General features: G+C 44.8%; 1 protein-coding gene across 1 annotated transcript in view; it reads right to left on the reverse strand.

The window, feature by feature from the left end:
* Nucleotides 1–747: 747 nt before the first annotated feature.
* The window catches only part of TLR7 (toll like receptor 7), a 22,580-nt gene continuing 2,918 nt past the window's right edge, over nucleotides 748–20,409 (reverse strand). The window contains exon 2 of the mRNA XM_021683970.1: nucleotides 748–4,408. Coding sequence (XP_021539645.1) covers nucleotides 1,259–4,408 — 3,150 coding nt within the window. The 3' untranslated portion in view covers nucleotides 748–1,258. The remainder of the gene's footprint in view (nucleotides 4,409–20,409) is intronic.

A 20,409-nucleotide genomic window follows, 5' to 3' on the forward strand; every position in this document is an offset into this window, starting at 1 on the left:
TCCTGGGGTCCTCCTGCAGAGTTTACTATCAAAACCATCTAATGTTGACAGATCAAGTTGGCAGATAATTACAGATACACCATATTAGTTAGCAAAGCAGTCTGAAAGAACCATTGCATGAGACAATGTTACTTTGGACACAGAACTTTGCAACGCAGATAAAAATATTTGTTTGAGTCCGCTCAGGCTGCTGCATAAGGAAACATCATAAACCGGGTGACGTGAACAACACACACTTATTTCTCACAGTTCTGAAGGACAGAAATCCTGGCTCAGAGTACCAGCACTGTGTGGTTCTGGGGAGGGCCCTCTTCCGAGCTGCGGGCTGTTGACCTCTCTTTGTATCCTCACACGGGCACGGTGGGAACACAGCAAGCTAGGTCTCTGCTGTCTTCTTATAAGGCACTGACCCCATTCCTGAGGGCCCCACCATCATGACCTGATCACTTCCCAAAGGCCCACCTCCTGAAACCATCACACCGGGGGGTTAGCATTTCAGCATCTGAATTTGGGAGGGAACAGTCAGTCCATAGCAATATTTAAGCAGGTAAATTATCATCAAAGGGAAAGAGCCTCACTTTGTATAAAGGCAGATCACTTTAATTTTTTCCGTGTGTAAGTGCACTATGTCCATCAGTGGTATAGATGTTTTTCACTATTTCCACACGGAACCCTGCAACAGGCTCAACGGCGAAGAGAGAGTGGCACCTAGGCAACCACCCATCGGGAGCCAACTCTCAGTCTACACAGAAGGGGGCGCTGGGTGATACAGAAGCCATCGGTTAAGGAGTTGACTGTTTTCATTTCACTAACTCTGGTACATTGTAATGTCATAGACGCAGACCCTGAGCATCTCTTACCCTATTTCTAGACACGCCAGTACTTGTTATGGGTAGAAGTGCAATTCTTCTCAGTATTTCGAGATTGTGTGTATATTTCATAATCACAAGAGAGTTATGGGAGAATCAGAGCCTCGTGTCCTCTCCTTGCCGGTCTTCTCCCAATAGTATCTATCCAGGAACAGAAAGGAGAGGCTCAAGTGCAAATGGAGTCACAGAGAGATAAGAAAAGATGACTCGGTGCATTATACAAAGTCCATTGTTCCAATTTCTTTGTCACTGTGACTCTCCTCTCTGATACGGACCATCCCGGTCTTAAGAGAATTGGAAAACACCCTTCTAGTGAGCCATTTATTGGAAAATCTAGGCAGCCAACCTTCTCCTGGGTAAGTTAGGCAGTCCCATTTTGCAAAGAAGGGCTAGACCGTCTCTTTGAACACCTGACTATAGGTCACATGATTGTCTGTGGCCAGGGCATTTTTCAGACACTGCCAGAAGTACGGGTGAGCCTGTGGGTTTGTTGGCCATTCAAGGACAGAGCTCTTACAGAGCCTTTTCCGGAGCTGGAGGAACTTGGATTTCTGAAGGGGCTTCTCAAGGAATATCAAGATAATGACGTCCAATTTTTCATCCATGAGCCTCTGATGGGACAAGTAAAATGCTATCTTAAAGTTCTCAGTCTTTGCGTACTTGTTTGTCATCACAAACACCGTCTTTTTGCTAAGCTGTATGCTCTGGGAAAGGTTTTCCAAAACTGGCTGCCCTGGTAACCAATCCCTTTCCTCAAGACATAAATTAAAATGTTTCTCTCTCGGGTCTTCCAACTTGGCCACCAGCTCATCCAAAACCCACTCTGTCACCGCGGGATCTTTACTGTCATACACAACAAAAGCATCATAGCAAGAATCCAGGGATGTCAGACGCCGATACCCCTTTATTTTGGCCTTACAGAAATGGTAGCTATACCACACATCCCAGAAGTAGAGGTGGTTTGCTGTTGTAATCACCATTAGAGAAAGAGCCACCGACAGGGAAAGTGAGAACAGAATCAGATTAGTCAGATCTAACTCACAGGTATACAGATCCAGAGAGACTACACTCTGGCCCTTGTGTGCTCCTGGCCCCACACAAGTCACATCCGTGGCCAAGTAAGGAATGATCACCTCTGTATGGTTAACCCACCAGACAAACCACACAGCATCACAGGTGCACAGAAACTGATTGTGATGCAAAAGTAACATCTCCAGATTGTTGAGGACATTTTCTGGAAAGCTAGTCTTTTGGATAATCTGGATTTTATTTGAGCTGAGGTCCAGATACCGCAACTGGAAAGCATCTTGTAGAAAATACTTTGTCAGATGCCTGATTTGATTATACTTAAGAATCAGTTTCTTGAGGCTTCTGGAACAGTTGTATAATCTGTCAGGGACAGTCTTCAGCTTGTTGTAGCTGAGGTCTAAAGTTTCTAGACTCTTCAGATACCGGAGTTTTTCCCAGGTGAAGGATGTGAGCCCATTTTTGACCAAGGAGAGAGTCTTTAGATTCGGAGGCATGCCATCAAAAACTTCAGAAGGCAAGAAAGTCAGGGAATTTTCAGAGATGTCTAATTCCTCTAGGTTCAGCAGATTCTTGAAGAATTTTAAGTATCTGTTATCACCATCTCTCCAAAAAACATCCAAATGATTTCCTCTGAATTCCAGAATTCTAAGAGACTCGCTCTCCATGGTCCTGCTGGTGGAGGTAGCGATGTCATTGTTGTTCATCATCAGTTTCTTCAGAACTTTTAGGTTCTTGGTAAAGTTTAACATGTGAGTAATTCCTTCTGATTGAAAGTAATGGCTGTTACTGCTAATATCTAGAACTTCCAGGTTGCGTAGTTCCTCAAATGCTGTTGAGTAGAGTAAATCAAGCCGGTTGTTCGAGAAGTCCAAGTATTTCAAGTCCACTAAAGGCTGGAATTCACTGCCATTGAGAGTTTGGCCAATGGTATTTCCTGACAAATTTAGGCATTTGAGGAAAGAAAGATGCCGAAAATCAGAGGACTTGATAAAAAATATATTGTTTCTACTTAGGTCCAAGGTCTGCCCGTACCTGTAACAATCTTTATTAAAAGGCAAGAAAGAAGGAGTCTCTTTGTTTTTGAACCTGCAACTCCTTGCGTACTCGTCGTATCTGAAATAATGTAATGTTTCGAGGACCTGAGGTGCATGACCTTCTACAGAAGTTCTGGTGCTAGAGCAGAAGCCAACTTCGCTTGAATCTCCTGAAGGTGATATTTTATTCATTGAAAGATCTATGACTTTCAATGTTTTGAATTGTTCAAATAGGCTGAGGTCTGCAATTTTTATGAAGTTAGTGCCAAGATCAAGAACTTCAAGATTGGAAAGGCTCTGTAATGGGGATAGATTATGGCTGCTCAGCTCCTTAAAAACGTATCCTTTGATCCGCAACACTTTCAGATTTTTCAGTGAAGAAAATGCATTTGACAGATTCAGAGCTGCACGATAGACTTGAAGTTCGTAATTGAAAGACAGATCCAACTGGACAAGGTCATGAAGAAGATACAAAAATTTGGCATCCCCAATTTCTCTGGCCAAGAAGTTTTGGGAAAGATCTAGCTCCTTCAGTTTTTTAACGTTTTTAAACCATCTTTGGGGCACATGCTGAAGAGAGTTACTGTGCAGACGTAACACTTGTAATTCTGTCAGTGCATCGAAAGCCGATGGGTGGATCTGTAGGGGAGAATTATTTTCACAGGGCGTACAAGGAAATGGAACATTGTAACAACGAGGGCAATTTCCACTTAGGTCAAGAAGTTGCAGTTGATGGAGGTTATTAAAGTCCTCTTCTTGGATTTTTGCAATGGCGTTGTTATAAAGATAGAGTTCTATTAAAGTAGATGGCAAAGTAGTAGGGACATATGTGATATTGTTATCTTTTAGGGAGAGCAATTTTAGATTCTTCAGACTTAGGAAAGCATCTTTTTCGATGAAAAACGAAATGTTACAAGGGTTGCGAAAATAGCAGTTTTGGCCCAAGTAGAGCTTTTCTATATTGGTCAGTTCTGTTAGGTTATTTTTCATGATAGAAAAGATACTGTTGGCCTCAAGGCTCAGCAGCTGCAGGTTGGGAGGAAGACCCTCAGGTATTTCTAGAAGCTGGTTTCCATCCAGATAAAGGGATTTCAAATAAGTGAGTCTACTAAAGCTTCTGGGTTTAATCTGTGGCCTCCTGGTGCACAGATGGTCTTTGGGCCCTAGTCGAACAGGTATACAGTTGCATCTGAAATCGATCTCGACCAAATAGTCCAGCTGGTGGAAGGAGGCTGGAGAGATGCTGGGTATGTGGTTAATGGTGAGGGTGAGGTTGGTGGCATTGGTGGGAATACCTCCAGGGATTTCTGTCAAATGCTTGTCGGTGCAGTCCACAATCACATGGGCCTTTGGAGCATCCAGACTGACATCACAGGGCAGAGTTTTAGGAAACCATCTAGCTCCAAGGAGTTTGGAAATTAGGATTATGTTTAAAAAGATAAGGAACTGTCTCTTCAATGTCCACATTGGAAACACCTGAAAGCATAAGAAAGACCAAATCATCATCATTCAAAGTCATTCTAGAACATACCAAGAATCAGATTTGAAATTTCCCATCTGCTGCTTCTCTTTTGCTACAGTTTAAAGTAAACAACCCAGGGGCGCCTGGGTGGCTCAGTTGGTTAAGCAACTGCCTTCGGCTCAGGTCATGATCCTGGAGTCCCAGGATCGAGTCCCGCATCGGGCTCCCTGCTCGGCAGGGAGTCTGCTTCTCCCTCTGGCCCTCCTCCCTCTCATGCTCTCTGTCTCTCATTCTCTCTCTCTCAAATAAATAAATAAAATCTTAAAAAAAAAAAATAAAGTAAACAACCCAGGTCTTATTCTCAATTGCCTAAACAGCATCTCCCCACCCCCCATGACTGTACTTGCCCTACTACGGAGGTTCATAATAATCGAGTTACACATTTAGCTTTTAGCATGTTAGCTTTTCGATTCCATAGCTTTGAAGGTGGTAGAAGCAGCATTTTCCTATTCACTGTTATTTAAAATAGTACAATGAAGGAGCTGTCAACTAGCTGCCAAAGTCTGAAATTTGTGGATGAAGGAATATTAAAACAAAAATATGTTGGGAAGAATGACACATTAAGACTTTAGTGCAGGGCACCCGGGCGGCTCAGCCGGTTGAGCGTCAGCCTTCAGCTCAGGTCGTGATCCCAGGGTCCTGGGATGGAGCTCCACATCAGGCTCCGTCTTCAGCGGAGAGCCTGCTTCTCCCTCTACCTCTGCCCCTCCCCCTGCTTGTGCACTCTCTCTCTCTCAAATAAATAAAATCTTAAAAAAAAAAAAGACTTTAGTGCAGTTACTGTTTGCTTGCTAATAAGCCTGCTCTGGTACATATTACAAGAGGCTTTCACAATATTCAAGACTCTTAATATTCTTTTTTTTTTAAGATTTTTTTTTTTAATTTATTGAGAGGGAGAATGATAGAGAGAGAGCATGAGAGGGGGGAGAGTCAGAGGGAGAAGGAGACTCCCTGCTGAGCAGGGAGCCCGATGTGGGACTCGATGTGGGACTCGATCCCGGGACTCCACGATCATGACCTGAGCTGAAGGCAGTCGCTTGAACAACTGAGCCACCCAGGCGCCCCGATCCTCTTAATATTCTAAGTAGAAAAATTAAGAGATCCATTATCCCCATTTTATAGTTGAAGACCTAGCTCAGCAATAGTAGCTGATTTGCCCCAGGACACTCAACTCCCATTTTGGCGCTGCCATTCTATGAGCTTGTTTTCCTCTTGGCTTGTTTTTGGAAATCCAAGATGATTTGGGGATGAACATTTCCCCTACACATTGGCTTTACATTACGTAAATTTGGAAAGGAGAGAGCAAAGAGTCAGGACATTGCCTCAGTGAGTCCTGATTGATCAACGACGATACTTATGGGAGTGAAAGGAAGGGGGACCTAGTAATACTTATGCTAAGACTATAGGCAGAAAACCAAGACTCTCTCAGGCAAACTGGGGCATATGGAAACCTACCCATAATGGTGGTTCTTGGGCAACCAGGTTTAGCATGAGAGACAATGGGACCCTGGGGAGAAAGACCTTAAAAGGTGGTATGGGGAGTACTGAAGAGCTTTGCTAGTCACCATATTAACTTGAACTGGCCCTGCCTTAGAAGGTGGTTTAACCAGGGACTTGCCCTCAAGTTTCAGGATTTCTATCAATATTTTACTCCAGAACACTGGTTTCAGTTTAACTGGTGTTAACCCATGGAATGATCTAGCCTGTGTCTCTACAACAGGCTTCTAAATCAATTAATGTTTTTGTCATCCCAATTGACTGAATCAGCCAATTGTGTTGATATCTAATAAACCAAATGCCTACTTTCCTTAATTCCTCTAATAAATAAATAAGCAAATTTTCCCTCAGCTTTTTTTTTCTCTAATGCAAGATGTTTCAGAAGGATCTCGAGAGCTTCTTCATACATCTTTATGTGCCTAAAGTTTGTTGAGGTTAGAAGTGCAACACTGTCTTTTTTTTTTTTTTCTCTTTCACCACCTTATCTTCTCCTCATCATCAAAACCATTCACTGAGTCCAGTTGACATTCTTCATTGACCTTCTTGACATCCTCCTTGCTTCGCCATTTTAGCTGACACAATTTCAGCTGAGATGATCCCACCCTTGGTCCACTGTAAAACCTCATCCTTGTCCTCAGGCTCTCACTCTTCAAATCCACCCTAACCATTAAACTTCCAAAACATTAATCGGATGACATTATTCTAAAGTCTTTAAAATGATTTTTTTTCTTCTTTTTTACAGAATGAGCCCTAACTTTTTATCATGGCATCCAAAGTCTTCCATACTTTGTCCCCTATCTACTTGTCCAGGCTTCCCTGATACACTGCCCCTACCAGTTTCTCTAGTCACTAACCCAAGCCCAGTTTGTAGCTCCCTTACTTGCAAATCCTTTCACCTGGACTACTCTTTTCTGCCATTTCCACCCAGCAGAATTCTAGTCATCCTTTAAGGCTTTACCTCCCAATCTAGAGCATTCAGATCCCTGGGAAGATATGGCACTAGGCCAGGGTGTACAGGAGGCCCTTAGATAAATATGGCCTATCTCCCTTGAGCATGAACTTTACTCAAGGATTTAGGAGAAAAAGGGGCGCCGGGGTGGCTCAGTTGGTTAGGCGTCTGCCTTCGGCTCAGGTCATGGTCCCAGGGTCCTGGGATCGAGCACCACATCGGGCTCCCTGCTCCACGGGAAGCCTGCTTCTCCCTCTCCCACTCCCCCTGCTTGTGTTCCCTCTCTCGCTGTGTCTCTCTCTGCCAAATAAATTAATTAAAAAAAAAAAAGATTTAAGAGAAATGTTCATCACTCAGGGAAGAGGGGTTGAGCCAAGATGGAAAAAGGAGAGAAGTAGAGTGAGCTATTTTTATGGTCCCTGATTATAGGATCCCAGACCCTGGACCCCATCTCCAGCTATGCTTTTGTCAGAAGACATGATGGGTTCATGAACCCCAGTATCAGAAGGTAATAAGTAATGCTGCTAAGGGCGTTACTGTGGACCTGGGAGGTGTGCTGTATTCCAAAGGGGGCCAAAATAAATAAAGGACAAATTGGGAACCAGGTGCCCTCTTCTGATCCCACTCCCACGAACCTTGATGAGCTCCTGGGAAGAACTGGGAGGATCCCTGAATTAGCGGAGGTAAAAACACGAAGGGACAGCAATCACCACACCGAGTTTCCAGAATATACCTAGTTTAAGTATTTCTATGATGGGGGGAAGTAGATGCTCTAAGATGAAGGCAGTTCAATTATAGAAAAAATAACAGCGGTGTGTTAGTAAATGTTTAACAACCGGCTGTCCTCCCGCAACCCACATCTCTGATGCGCGAAGTCCTGATTTATAGCATCTGCCAGTTCCCATAGTGTGAGCTGCCACTGTGATGTCACCGAATGCGGAGGTGGGGAGAGACGTGCAGAACTGCTCTGGCAAGCCTATAGGAGCTGGGTCCAGCAAACCCTGCCCGTTAACACACCTGCGACAATGACTGTGAAATTTTTAGCCTCTACATATGGACATAGTATGAACTAGAAGGAAAAATTAATCAGAAAGTCTTTTTTTTCTCCCTTATTTCTAAACTTTGTCTGGCACCTGTCCACCTTTCCCCTTGTCTACTAGCACCTTCTTCCTGCCATTAGCCATTAGGTCTTACCTGGACTACCGCAAGAGACTCCTAACTGGTCCACCCAATTCTCCTTCTCCTCTACAATTCATTCATCAAATGGCATGAGAATAGTCTTTATAAACATGAATCACACCAACTGCAATGACTCCTTATTACACTTTGAATCTTTATGATTGCTTATATCATGCATGTTCTGACTCAAGCCTAGTTCCATGACCTTGAACCATCCTTCTCCTACTCTGACCACATGCCAGACATCTGGCCTGTTTTCTGTTCTGCATTTGAGCCAGTCTTAGCACTTGCTGTTCCCTCTTCCTGAAATTATCTTTCTCCTCCTCTTCCCGTAGCCAGGTCATTCTCATCCCTTAGGTGTCTGCACAAATAACACATATTCGGACAGACCTTCTCTGGCCAACTCATCCAATACCCTCCCATGTAATACTAGTGATAGTGACAGTAGCATTTATTAACTTAGGTATCACTTACTATATTCTGAGCATCATTTGCAGTGTTTAAATATATTAACTCATTTAATCCTCTTAATAACCACATGTGAGTGGTACTACAGATCCTCAATCCTTACCCAAAACCTTTGGGGCTAGATGTGTTTTGGAACTAAGAATTTTTCAGATCTTAGAAGGTAATATGATATATGTATCCACATTTTTTTTTAAAGATTTTATTTATTTATTTGAGAGAGAGAGAATGAGAGAGAGCACATGAGAGGGGGGAGGGTCAGAGGGAGAAGCAGACTCCCTGCCGAGCAGGGAGCCCAATGCGGGACTCGATCCAGGGACTCCAGGATCATGACCTGAGCCGAAGGCAGTCGCTTAACCAACTGAGCCACCCAGGCGCCCCTGTATCCACATATTATATAATATCCTTACTGAGGCCCAGGGCAGCATCCCATAATCAAACACACAAAAATTTGTGCAGTGAAACAAAGAACTCTCCACACTAAGTGAGGAGAGAAGGGAGAGAGGGAAATCAAGAAAAGCAAGCAAGCAAGCACGCAAGCACCCAAGCAAGAAAAGAACTAGCTTGTTCAGTTCAGATCAAGATTCACCTCCGAATGGATTCAGGTCATGTGTTTGCCATTGACCGAGTTAGGACAAAGCTTTCAGGTTGGGGATTTTGGAACTGTGGACCTCTATTATTAATTTCCATTTTACAGATGAGTCCACTGAGGTACAGAGAGGTATATGTACTAGATCACCCTGCTTTATTTCCTTCATGGCCCTTAGCACCATCAGGAATTATCTTGCCAGTAGTTTATGTGCTTATGACTTGTGTGCTTATTTGTTTAATGTCTATCCTGCATGAGAAGATAAGCTCTGAGAGAGCCCGGCTTTGTGTGTCCTTGTGTAAAACAATGCCTGGCAGTTAATTCGTGTTGCATTATGTTTGCTAAATACATGAATAGAAGAATGAATGCGTGCATGAATGAAATAAAGCAAAATACTTCCAACAAATTTCTCCTTGGAGTAGATTGCTTTAGGCTACAGCCCCGGACTTGCCAAGAGATAACATTCTGTCTCGTCTTTTTGCCCGAGGATTCCTTGGGGAGAAAGGTTTCAGGAGCTCTTGTTTTCTACTGCCCAGTTCGAACCCGTCTTCTTCAAGACACTCTCTGGGATCAACCCAGACAGAAGTAGTCACTCCCTCTTCTCATCTTCTACTGCCCTGATTATACATGAGGTTGTGAAACACCACTCCGGACTGAGGGTTGGAAGAAATGGCTCCCAGTCCTGGCTTGGTACCCCACTACCCATGTCCCCTTGTGAAGCAGCCACTGTGCTCAGCAGAAGAGCACCCTCCAAGAGAATGGCAGACATGGAAACAACAATACAAGACACACCAAGGACCCAGACAACTGCCCAGGACCAAGACAGTGGACCTGGACCAGAAAATTCCCCAACAATTCCTTAGCGAGGAATTGCACCGAAAACTGGTGAGAAAAAATTTATAAAAAAATATAACAGGGGGCGCCTGGGTGGCTCAGTTGGTTAAGCGACTGCCTTCGGCTCAGGTCATGATCCTGGAGTCCCAGGATCGAGTCCCGCATCGGGCTCCCTGCTCGGCAGGGAGTCTGCTTCTCCCTCTGACCCTCCCCACTCTCATGTGCTCTCTCTCATTCTCTCTCTCTCAAATAAATAAATAAAATCTTAAAAAAAAAATAACAGAATTCCACTGACATATTCATTCTTTCATTTGACAAATATTTATTGAATACCTACTAGGGGCAGTAAACACACAGCCTCTGCCCTTAAAGAGTTCAAAACACAGCAGAGGAGAGAAAAAAAATATGGATTTAAACTAAAAACGTGGAAAGACCATTAGTTCTTTCCAGACAAGATGCTGACACTTGTGTATGTGGAGCTTAATTGTATGTTGTTCTTATTCCACATGGTATTTTCTGACACTTTAGTTATTTTTATCATCCTCATCGAAGCTAGAGATTGTTAAATATCTCCCCATATCTTTGTCCCCTTTCTTTCATCTCATAGTGATAGAGTCTCCATTAATAGTTGGACATGCACCACTCTGAAAAAGAGTCTATATCCCAGACTCCCTTGCAGCTAAGCATGGCCTCGTGACTAAGTTAACACCAATGTGATGTGAGAGGAAGCGAGATGTGCAATTTCTGGGATATGTCCTTAAATGGTGGGGCTGTTCCCCTTCTTCCTGTCTACTTCCATCCAGCTTCTTGTAATATGGGTGTGGTAGCCACCTATCTTGAATTTTGCAAATGAGGAAAATGTGCTAGGGATGATGAAGCAACAAGGTAGATGAGCCAGAGCGCCCAGATCCTTGCACGATCTCATAGAGCAGAGTATAAATAATGGCTCAGAACTGCTGACCTCTAGGAGTTTATGAGAAATCATAAAGTTGTTATACTAAGCCAGGGTTAATTGGACTTTCTGTTGTACAAATGCAAACCTACTTTTAGCCAGTGTAGAATTTAGAACTTGGAAGTAAATTGCTGCTCGTGAGAGAACCAAAAATATGTGACGTTGATGTTATTAGGCTATGGGCAAGACAGATTCAGACATCGGAGGCTGGAAAGCTAGCAACCCATGTCACACCATAGCAAAACACCTGATACAACTATCACCTACGCCATCTTGGAAGGCAGAACACGCATCAACTGTGACTTTTGTTTTGTTTTCCCAGTTTTATGGAGATACAATTAACATATAACATCGTATTGGTTTAAGCTGTTCAACCTAATGATTTGATAAACGCATACATGGTAAAATGATCACAAGTCTAGTTAACAGCCATCACCTCACATTGTTACAACTGTTTTTGTTGCAGTGAGAACTTTTAAGATCTACTCCCTTAGCAACCTTCAAATACACAATATTGTTAACTAGTCACCATGCTGCACAGGACAGCCTCAGAATGCCAACTGTGACTTGTGACTTTACTCTTAGGGTAAATGGTTTGGCAAGACTGGGAACGACGATGTCTGTTGAGGGCTTCTGACTGTTTTTAGCAGTATTAGGAGAGGCATGAGCCGTGGCTTAAGTCAGCCATCTGCAAGCAGGGATGGAAGGAAGTGCAGCTCTACCAAGTGAGGTTTTGTCTGCCTGCAGCCAGAACTCTAAAGTTGATTAAGATTTCCTTAATCTGGGGCCTTGTAGGGCTGAAAAAGCCTCCTGCTTTACCCCAAAGGAAAGCAGATGAATGGACAGAGTCAATAGCAGCCTTAAGAGAACATAAGTGTGTGCTCACATGCATTTTTCAAGCATTTTCCATTAAGTATTTTCCAGCAGACAATGGAAGCCAGTCCAGCGCAAAGAATCTGATTAGGAATGCTGCCTTGCCCTTGACTCATACAGCCTCTGGGGAGTTGATTACATTGAGACTGAGGAACATTGACAGAATACAGAATCTTTACACTTAAAATGGTCTGGAGCTGCTCTAATATGATAGCCACCTGTCACATGTGGCTATTTAAATTTAAATTAATTAAAATTAAATGCAATTTTAAAATTTGGTTTCTCAGTTACACTAACCATACCTCAGGTGCTCAAGAGCCACAGTAGGCCTAGTGCAGAAAGTTCTATTAGAGAACACTGGTCTAGACCAAGGGATGGCAAACTTTTTCTGTGAAGAGCTAGAGAGTAAATATTTTAGGCAAAGTTGAGACTATTATGTGGGTATGTAAATTACCATTTAGAATGTAACTCATTAAAGTTGTAAAAACCATCCTTAGCTCATGAACCATATAAACACAGGTGGCTAGACAGATTTGGCCCACAGACAGTAGTTTGCAAACCCCTGGTCTAGACAAAATCTTAGGCTGTATTAAACTTGCGCATAGAATTAACTCTAAGCAAATTCAACCTAAGACTGCCAAGATGAGAAGAAATTATATTGCCTACAAAGCCTGTAAGTCTGTTCACATGTCGTCAGTTTCAACCAATAGCCTTTAGCAAATGATTTCATCATCACTGTGATTCTAAGAAATACGTTTGTTTGCAATGAGGTGAGTGAAATGCAGAGCCTACAGAACCGGAGCAAGGTAAGACTCAAGCAATCCAGACACAGAGCTTGCACTCTTGGCTGCTCTGTTATACCACCTTTCTAGAAGGCTTCATGTCAACACACCATTCCTCCCTCTGGGTGGTGAACGACCTTAGGTCCAGAACCTTGCTTGCCTTTACACGCACTCTATCATTACGATGCCTGCCACAGAGTGAGCATGAGATCAATATCTGCTGAATAAATCAAGGCTTTGAACTTTCTTAAAATCCCATGGAAGACACATATTGAATGATCATAAATAGTAAAGTATTCCAAAGGTCAGATTGTTGGCAAGGAAGTGAGGAGACACCAGGAGGGCTTGGGACCTCTAAAAGGAAGGGGTAAAGTGGGAAAAGTGCCACAGAAGGAAAGGGGACAGTGTCAGAGGAAGGCCATGGGAAGTGAAACTGCAGAAGGTCCCCTACTTGATCCTTTGTCTCTCCTGGGAACAGGCACACCCTATGCTCCATAGTTGAGCCCCAGCCCAGCTGGCCCTTGTGATGCTCTATGGCAGGCGGCAGGTCTCCTGCCGCTGCACCAGGAGCCTGGAACTCAGAGGTACCAGCGAGTTCGCATTCTACGATTGGTGCCAAAGGGAAAAATAACTGCAACGAAAAGTTGGGTTCTTTTTTTTTTTTTTTTTAAGATTTTATTTATTTGACAGAGAGAGAGACAGGGAGAGAGGGAACACAAGCAGGGGGAGTGGGAGAGGGAGAAGCAGGCTTCCCGCGGAGCAGGGAGCCAGATGCGGGGCTCGATCCCAGGACCCTGGGATCATGACCTGAGCCGAAGGCAGACGCTTAACGACTGAGCCACCCAAGTGCCCCGAGAGGTTGGGTTCTGATCAAGCAAAGGAGGAAAGAAAAATGGACTCAATGAACAAAACCTTTCTAAATTTTTTAAAGAGAAATAATACCTTTTGAGGCTTCCAAATTTAAAAGATATTCTCGAGAAGATGACTGAAAAATATGAAGTTTTGGGGCACCTGCGTGGCTCAGTCGGTCGAGTGTCTGACACTTGGTTTCGGCTCAGGTCATGATCTCAGGGTCGTGAGATCGAGCCCCGCATTGGGCTCCACATTCAACGCGGAGTCTGCTGGAGATTCTCTCCCTCTCCTTCCCCCTCTGCTCCTCCCCCTGCTCGTTCTCTCTCTCGCTCTCTCTAAAATAAATAAATAAATAAAGTCTTAGAAAGATGTGAAGTTTTCTTTTATTCCTTAAGTGTGGAAATGTCCCCTTTCAGACCACTGGGAACTACCTGCTTCGGACTAAAGTGGGGACCTTAGCTTCAACTAATGGTAATGTAAGAGTTCACTTGATGCCAAAGGGGTGCCTGGCTGGCTCAGTCGGTAGAGCATCTAATTCTTGATCTTGGGGTTGAGGTTGAGACCCATGTTGGGTGTAGGGATTACTTAAAATATATGAATAAAGGGGCACCTGGGTGGCTCAGTCGTTAAGCGTCTGCCTTCGGCTCAGGTCATGGTCCCAGGGTCCTGGGATCGAGCCCCGCATCGGGCTCCCCGCTCCGCGGGAAGCCTGCTTCTCCCTCTCCCACTCCCCCTGCTTGTGTTCCCTCTCTCACTGTATCTCTCTCTGTCAAATAAATAAAATCTTTAAAAAAAAAATATATATATATATATGAATAAATAAAAGTCTTTAGAAAGAGTTCACTCGGTGTTGAGCCAGACCTATTTTTTCATCTGATACAAAGAATCCACATTATTTTGTTTTGCTTGTTTTGGCAACAACTGCCTAAAGACACGCACCCTTCAGTAATTTGATTTGTAAAGTGACAGAAGACACCATGACATGAGCTCAGCTTTGGCTGTGAATCACAGCTAATTACACAGGCAAATACACTGGGTAAACTTGGAGGCTCAATTAGCGAGCTAAATATGGTTAAAATGGGAATGTTTGACTGTGTATGCACAGGTGTTCTCCTCTCTCAGTAAATCACCTTTTTGTTAAAATGGAAAATGTAGAATTCACATTGAGCAGTCATCAGTCATTTTTGTTTTTTCATAACGGCTGCCTTTTATCACGTGCTTATGACATGTCAGATGCTAAAGAAGACACAGTATTGATATTACTGAGCCCTGACAGTGAAACTGAAAGGACATATAAATATTCCCATTTCACTGATGAAGAGGTAGCCATCAGAGAGGCAACTGAACTAAGAGCCCAACTCCATGCTGACCAATCCTCTTCAAGTGACCTCATATAGTTATAGCAAATGCACTTGGCATGTTTGCCTATGTCTTGGTTTATTTCCATTTCAGTTCAAGGAATCTGAGCATTGTAATGTTTCCATATTGTGCTATTTAGAGCTTTTCTTAAAGATTTTATTTATTAGAGAGAGAGAGAATGAGCAGGGTAGAGGGGCAGAGGGAGGGAGAAAGAGAGAGAGAGAGAGAAGTAGACTCCCTGCTGAGCAGGGAGCCCCACAGGGAGCTTGATCCCAGGATCCTGAGATCATGATCTGAGCCAAAGGCAGCCGCTTAACCAACTGAGCCACCCAGGCACCCCTAGACTTTTTTTTTTTTTAAGATTGATTGATTGATTGATTTGAGAGAGTGCAAGAACATGTGATATCCTCTATTCCTTGAGTTGTTTTTTTTTCATAAAGCCATGTGTTGCTTTTATCTTAAAAACATTTTAAACATTACAGAGCAAGTAATAAAACCTTAGCATAACAATGTGGAAGGAAATGGTGAAAAATGAACATTTCAACAAGTACTGATTGATAACCTGCTACATGCCAGGTACCACTTCTAAGTGTTGGGTCATATCAGTGAACCAAACAGAAGAGATTCCTCCTGTTCCTAAAGCTTATGTTCTCTAAATAATAAACTGAAAAATATAGAACTGTAATAATCATATCGATGTCAGGTGATAAGGGTTAGAAAGAAAACGCAGGGCAGAGTGAAGGGGGTCAGGCATGTGAGGCGGGCTTGTGACCATAAATGGGGTGGTTTGGGTGGACATCACTGAGAAGTAGACATTTGAGCAAAGATCTCAAGGGAAGGAGGAAGTTGACCATGCAGCTCTATCCAGGGGAAAAGCATTCCAGGCAGAGGGACAAGACTCGTGCAAAGGAGGAAAACATGCTGGAATATTCGCAAAGATGGTAACAAGACTGGTGTGCATGGAACAAGGGGAGGAGAAGGACAGGAGATGAAGTCGAAGGGGGGGGGGCCCAGCCCTGCATCACACATGCCGGGCCCTGCCAACCATTCCAAGGAAGGATGGTGGCTTTTACTGAGTGGAACGCTAAAGAGTGACACGGCCTGACCTACATTTTAGAAGACTCATGCTGGTTGCTGTGTTGAGAAGAGACAATGAGGGGCAAAGGTGGAAGGACAGAGGCCAGTCAAGAGGCCATTGCAGGATTTCAAGCAACAGACCCAGCTGGCGAGGGTGCAGGTGACGAGAACTTGCCAGATACTGGATATATTTTGAAGGTGAAGCCAAATAAAATAGGACTTGAAAGTTCTTGGAAGAACGAGGGATTGGAAACAGCAGACAGGGGCACCTGGGTGGCTCAGTCGTTAAGCGTCTGCCTTCGGCTCAGGTCATGATCCCAGGGTCCTGGGATCGAGCCCCGCGTCGGGCTCCCTGCTCCGTGGGAAGCCTGCTTCTCCCTCTCCCACTCCCCCTGCTTGTGTTCCCTCTTTCGCTGTGTCTCTCTGTGTCAAATAAAAAAAAAAAACCTTTAAGAAAAAAAAAAAAAAAAAAGGAAAGAAAGAAACAGCAAACATTTCTGGGAAATTTCCTACAAAGGGGAACAAAGACACTGGCAGGCGTTCACAGGGCCAGTAGGGTCAAAAGATTTTATTTTAGGAGGAGAGAAAGAACAGCATGTTATAATGCTGGTGAGAACGGTGAAGCTCAAATCATAAAAAAAAAAACCTACCAAAAAGCATTCATGATGATGATGAGGATGACGATGACGATGACAATGTAAAGGACAGAAAATGGAATGTGGAGCCCGAGCAGGAGAGCAGGGAGGAGACGTAGTGCACCAGCAGGGAGACCGGCTCAGCTAGGAGCAGAAAAATCCCATGCTTAGTGTTAAGAGTCCGCACATTTGATGACACATCTCCCATCCTCCTTGGATCCCAGGCAGGCCTTTGTGAGTGTTTCCACGGAGAGCAGCACCACAAGTAAGCAGGCCTCCCGCTGAGCAGGGAGCCCGACACGGGGCTCGATCCCAGGACCCTGGGATCATGACCTGAGCCGAAGGCAGACGCTTAACGACTGAGCCACCCAGGTGCCCCACGCTCGTTCTCTCTTGAGCTGTCTCCCCGCTTTCTTTAGAGCCCTGAGCCACCAGCCTCGGAAGAGGCCTGGCCACGCTAGAGCTGCAGGGTGCCGGAGACACCCGAGCAGCCCCGGCTCGGCCGAGCTCCCGGCCCCACCACACCTGTGAGGGAGGCAGTTTTCAGCGGAGCCCAGCCCCAGGGAACTGACTGCCAGGGCCTGCGACACCGAGCACCAGAGCCGCCTCCCAGAGCCCAGCTGAGCCTCGAACCCAGGACACGTAAGAGCATAGGATTGCTGTTGTTGTAAGCCCAGGCACTCCGGGGCCACCTGTGAGGCGTGCAGGCACGGCGTGTGGGCACAGAAGGCCGGGGAGGCGCACAAGGAGAAGGGGGCCCATGGGGCTCCTCGGCCCGTGGCTGCAGCGTGCTCAGGGGAGCAGGAAGTGAGGAGAGGGCAGGCGTGGAAGAGAGGGGAGAAGGGGGAGAGGGCCCTCCTGGAGGGGGCCACACGAGGAAATCTGTGATTACCCAGTGACAACAAGGAACGCCACCCCCCCAAGCCCCTCACCTTTCTGTAGGTAATTTGCCTTCCCCTTGGGCTCTTTCTCGCACGGGCTCTGCAGAGCTACACTCTGCTTCGATTTCGGTCCTCTCAGCCACATCCCTCACGGAGGGAAATGCATCTTGAGATGGGGATACTGGTGGCCTAGGAACAATGACCGCCATGCTCACCGCCATTCCTTTACCCAGCCAACGGGTCAGGCCAACAGACGGGGCGCCCCCTGGGGCTACCGTGTGCCAGGCTTCAGGGGGTGACAGCTCCGGGCAAGATCACACAGCACACAAAAAGCCAAGTCCCAAGTTGAAAAGGGTATTGGAGTATGTATTTCTGGTGGCGGGCACCGCTTCAGGCAAGCTTGGGAAGCAAGGGGTCTCACCTCACGGTGGGGATCCCGCGAATGGCTGGGCTGGGTTGCACCAGAGGTGAGGCCCGGCTGGAAAGGAATCACAAAGGGCCACAGAAAAGGCTAGGAGTCGGGGAGCAATTGGTGGAAACCCGTGAATTTGGATTTGCTCACCTTTTGCCACGTTGATATTGAAACTGTGCCCCATGGGGTTAATGAGGTTGAAACTACCAGAAAGCTGAAAGCTTGTTTTTCAGCCAACCCTTTTCCCCTCAAGGTCAACCGATGTGGTTCCAGCCTGTAGGCATGTAGTACTTAGGCCGTTGGCTAAGTACCGCGCAGCCTGAAGCCCACCTTGACGGTGGACGACAAAGCTCCCGTTTCTGAATATTCATCTTAACCATAAATAAAAGGAACCCAGTCACATCTGCTCAGGGGCTTTGGAAGTGACTCCCCAAGGTCTCCTTATTTGCTTCAAATAAACTTTCCTGTGCGGGACCACCCCACTTGATGTGCTCTCTATCTGGAACTCTCTGAGGGAACTCCCATCAACTCAGCAGGACACCAAATTGTTTGATAATGAGGTAGGGATGTGGACATCACCCTAGGGGCTAACCAAGCCCTGGGAATAAGGAAGTCACTTAACCTTGGTGAATCACTTTACCTCAAGAGCCTCTGATTTCCTTCTTTTTCTATTTGCTTTATAGACTGAGACTCCACTTGGAATTTCCCTAATAAATTTATGACAAAATAGCACCCCCCCTTTTTTTTTTTGCAAATTCAGAAGATTTCTAATTATAGGCTAATCTCTGTAAAGTGTGATTACCACAAATGTCAAAGTCTCATTATATAACCAAAAAAAAAAAAGTATAAGGATACAACCGACTTACTCTAAAAATAGAGACTTTTCATCATTTATTTCCTACCATTTTAGCCCAACAGACCTAGTTTTCAAAATAAAAGAATGAAATGATATAAAGTAGTCGTTCTATAAATTAGCAACTCGACAGCTATTACGCATCACAACAGGCACCAAAGACCAGAAGATATTAAATCTCATTTGACCTTGGGCGCCTGGGTGGCTCAGTTGGTTAAGGGACTGCTTTCAGCTCAGGTCATGATCCTGGAGTCCCGGGATCGAGTCCCACATCGGGCTCCTTGCTCGGCAGGGAGTCTGCTTCTCCCTCTGACCCTCCTCCCTCTCATGCTCTCTGTCTCTCATTCTCTCTCTCTCAAATAAATAAATAAAATCTTTTTTTAAAAAAAATCTCATTTGACCTTACACCCTGTCTGCTTGCTTCCCATAAACCACCACCAAACCATCGGCACACGTTCCTGTAAGGGGCCGGTTAGTAAATATTTTCTGTTTTGCAGGCCATGTAGGCTCTGTCACAACTACTCAACCAGCAAGGAGATTGCCATGCAGTGCAAAGGCGGTTAGAGACAATATCTAAACAAATAAAACTATTTGTGGGCACTGAAATTTGGATTTAACGTAACTGGGATGGGTCATGAAATAGTATTCTTCCTCTGACTTTTTCTTTTTTTTTGTTTTAAGATTTTATTTATTTGAGAGAGAGAACACGCAGGGGAGGGAGGGGCAGAGGGAGAGGGAGAAGCAGACTCCCCAATGAGCAGGGAGCCCGACTCGGGGCTCGATGCCAGGACCCCGGGATCATCACCTGAGCCGAAGGCAGACGCTTAACGGACTGAGCCACCCGGGCGCCCTCTTCCTCTGACTTTTTCAATCACTTAAAAACATAAAAACTTTTTAGCTTGTAGGCTGTGCAAACATAGGCGGCAAGCGGGGTATGGGCCGTGGCCACAACATGCCGCTCAGCCCTCAGCTTTGGCAAGCTTCTGAGATGGAAGGGATCTGCTCTTGGCGTGCAAAGACACTGGTTGGTTCATCTGTAATGATGGTTTTTAATTTTAGCACAATCTTTCGACTGTTTAAATGATCAGGTTTGATTCATTTAGTAAATAAATTTCTCATTACCTCCTTGCTTGGCCACAGAGAAATCTGCTATAGTTAAGAGCAGAATAATGGTTTTACTTTTAAAACTGCTTAGCCACGGTTACACATGGGCATGTTTCTTTCAAATACTGATCTCCGCATTTCTGTGTCTATTTCGCATAGTGAGAAGCATTCCAGTCTTAGCTAGGGCTCTGTCGGTGGAAAGATTTCATTTTATTTTATTTTTTTAAAGATTTATTTATTTTAGAAAGAGAAAGAGAGCAAGCACGAGCCGGAGGAGCAGAGGGAGAGAGAGAGCATCTCTGGCTCTCCGACTCTCAACCTCTCTTGCTGAGCACCCCCCACTCATATTTCTGAGTAATCTAACCACTGACCATTCTCTCCTGCCACCCCTCTCGCCCCACCGGTCCATAAGTAGCATCTTTGAAGCCTGCTGAGACTTGATAGTTTGAGAGTTAGTGGTCTTTTTCATCCTACTGACCTGTGAGCTCAGGAGCACTGTCCCTGGGTGGGCATGATGCTTGGGTGCTCCATGCCCGCTTCCCACAAAGTTAACCAAGTCAAAGATGATGGGATGCTCACATGCATATATATATACACATATGTATATGGCATATGTATATCCATTCATATATATGTGCGGTTTTGTGTGTATATACATACAT

The sequence above is a fragment of the Neomonachus schauinslandi genome, chromosome X (assembly GCF_002201575.2).
Source record: "Neomonachus schauinslandi chromosome X, ASM220157v2, whole genome shotgun sequence".
In the NCBI taxonomy this organism is placed as follows: Eukaryota; Metazoa; Chordata; class Mammalia; order Carnivora; family Phocidae; genus Neomonachus; species Neomonachus schauinslandi.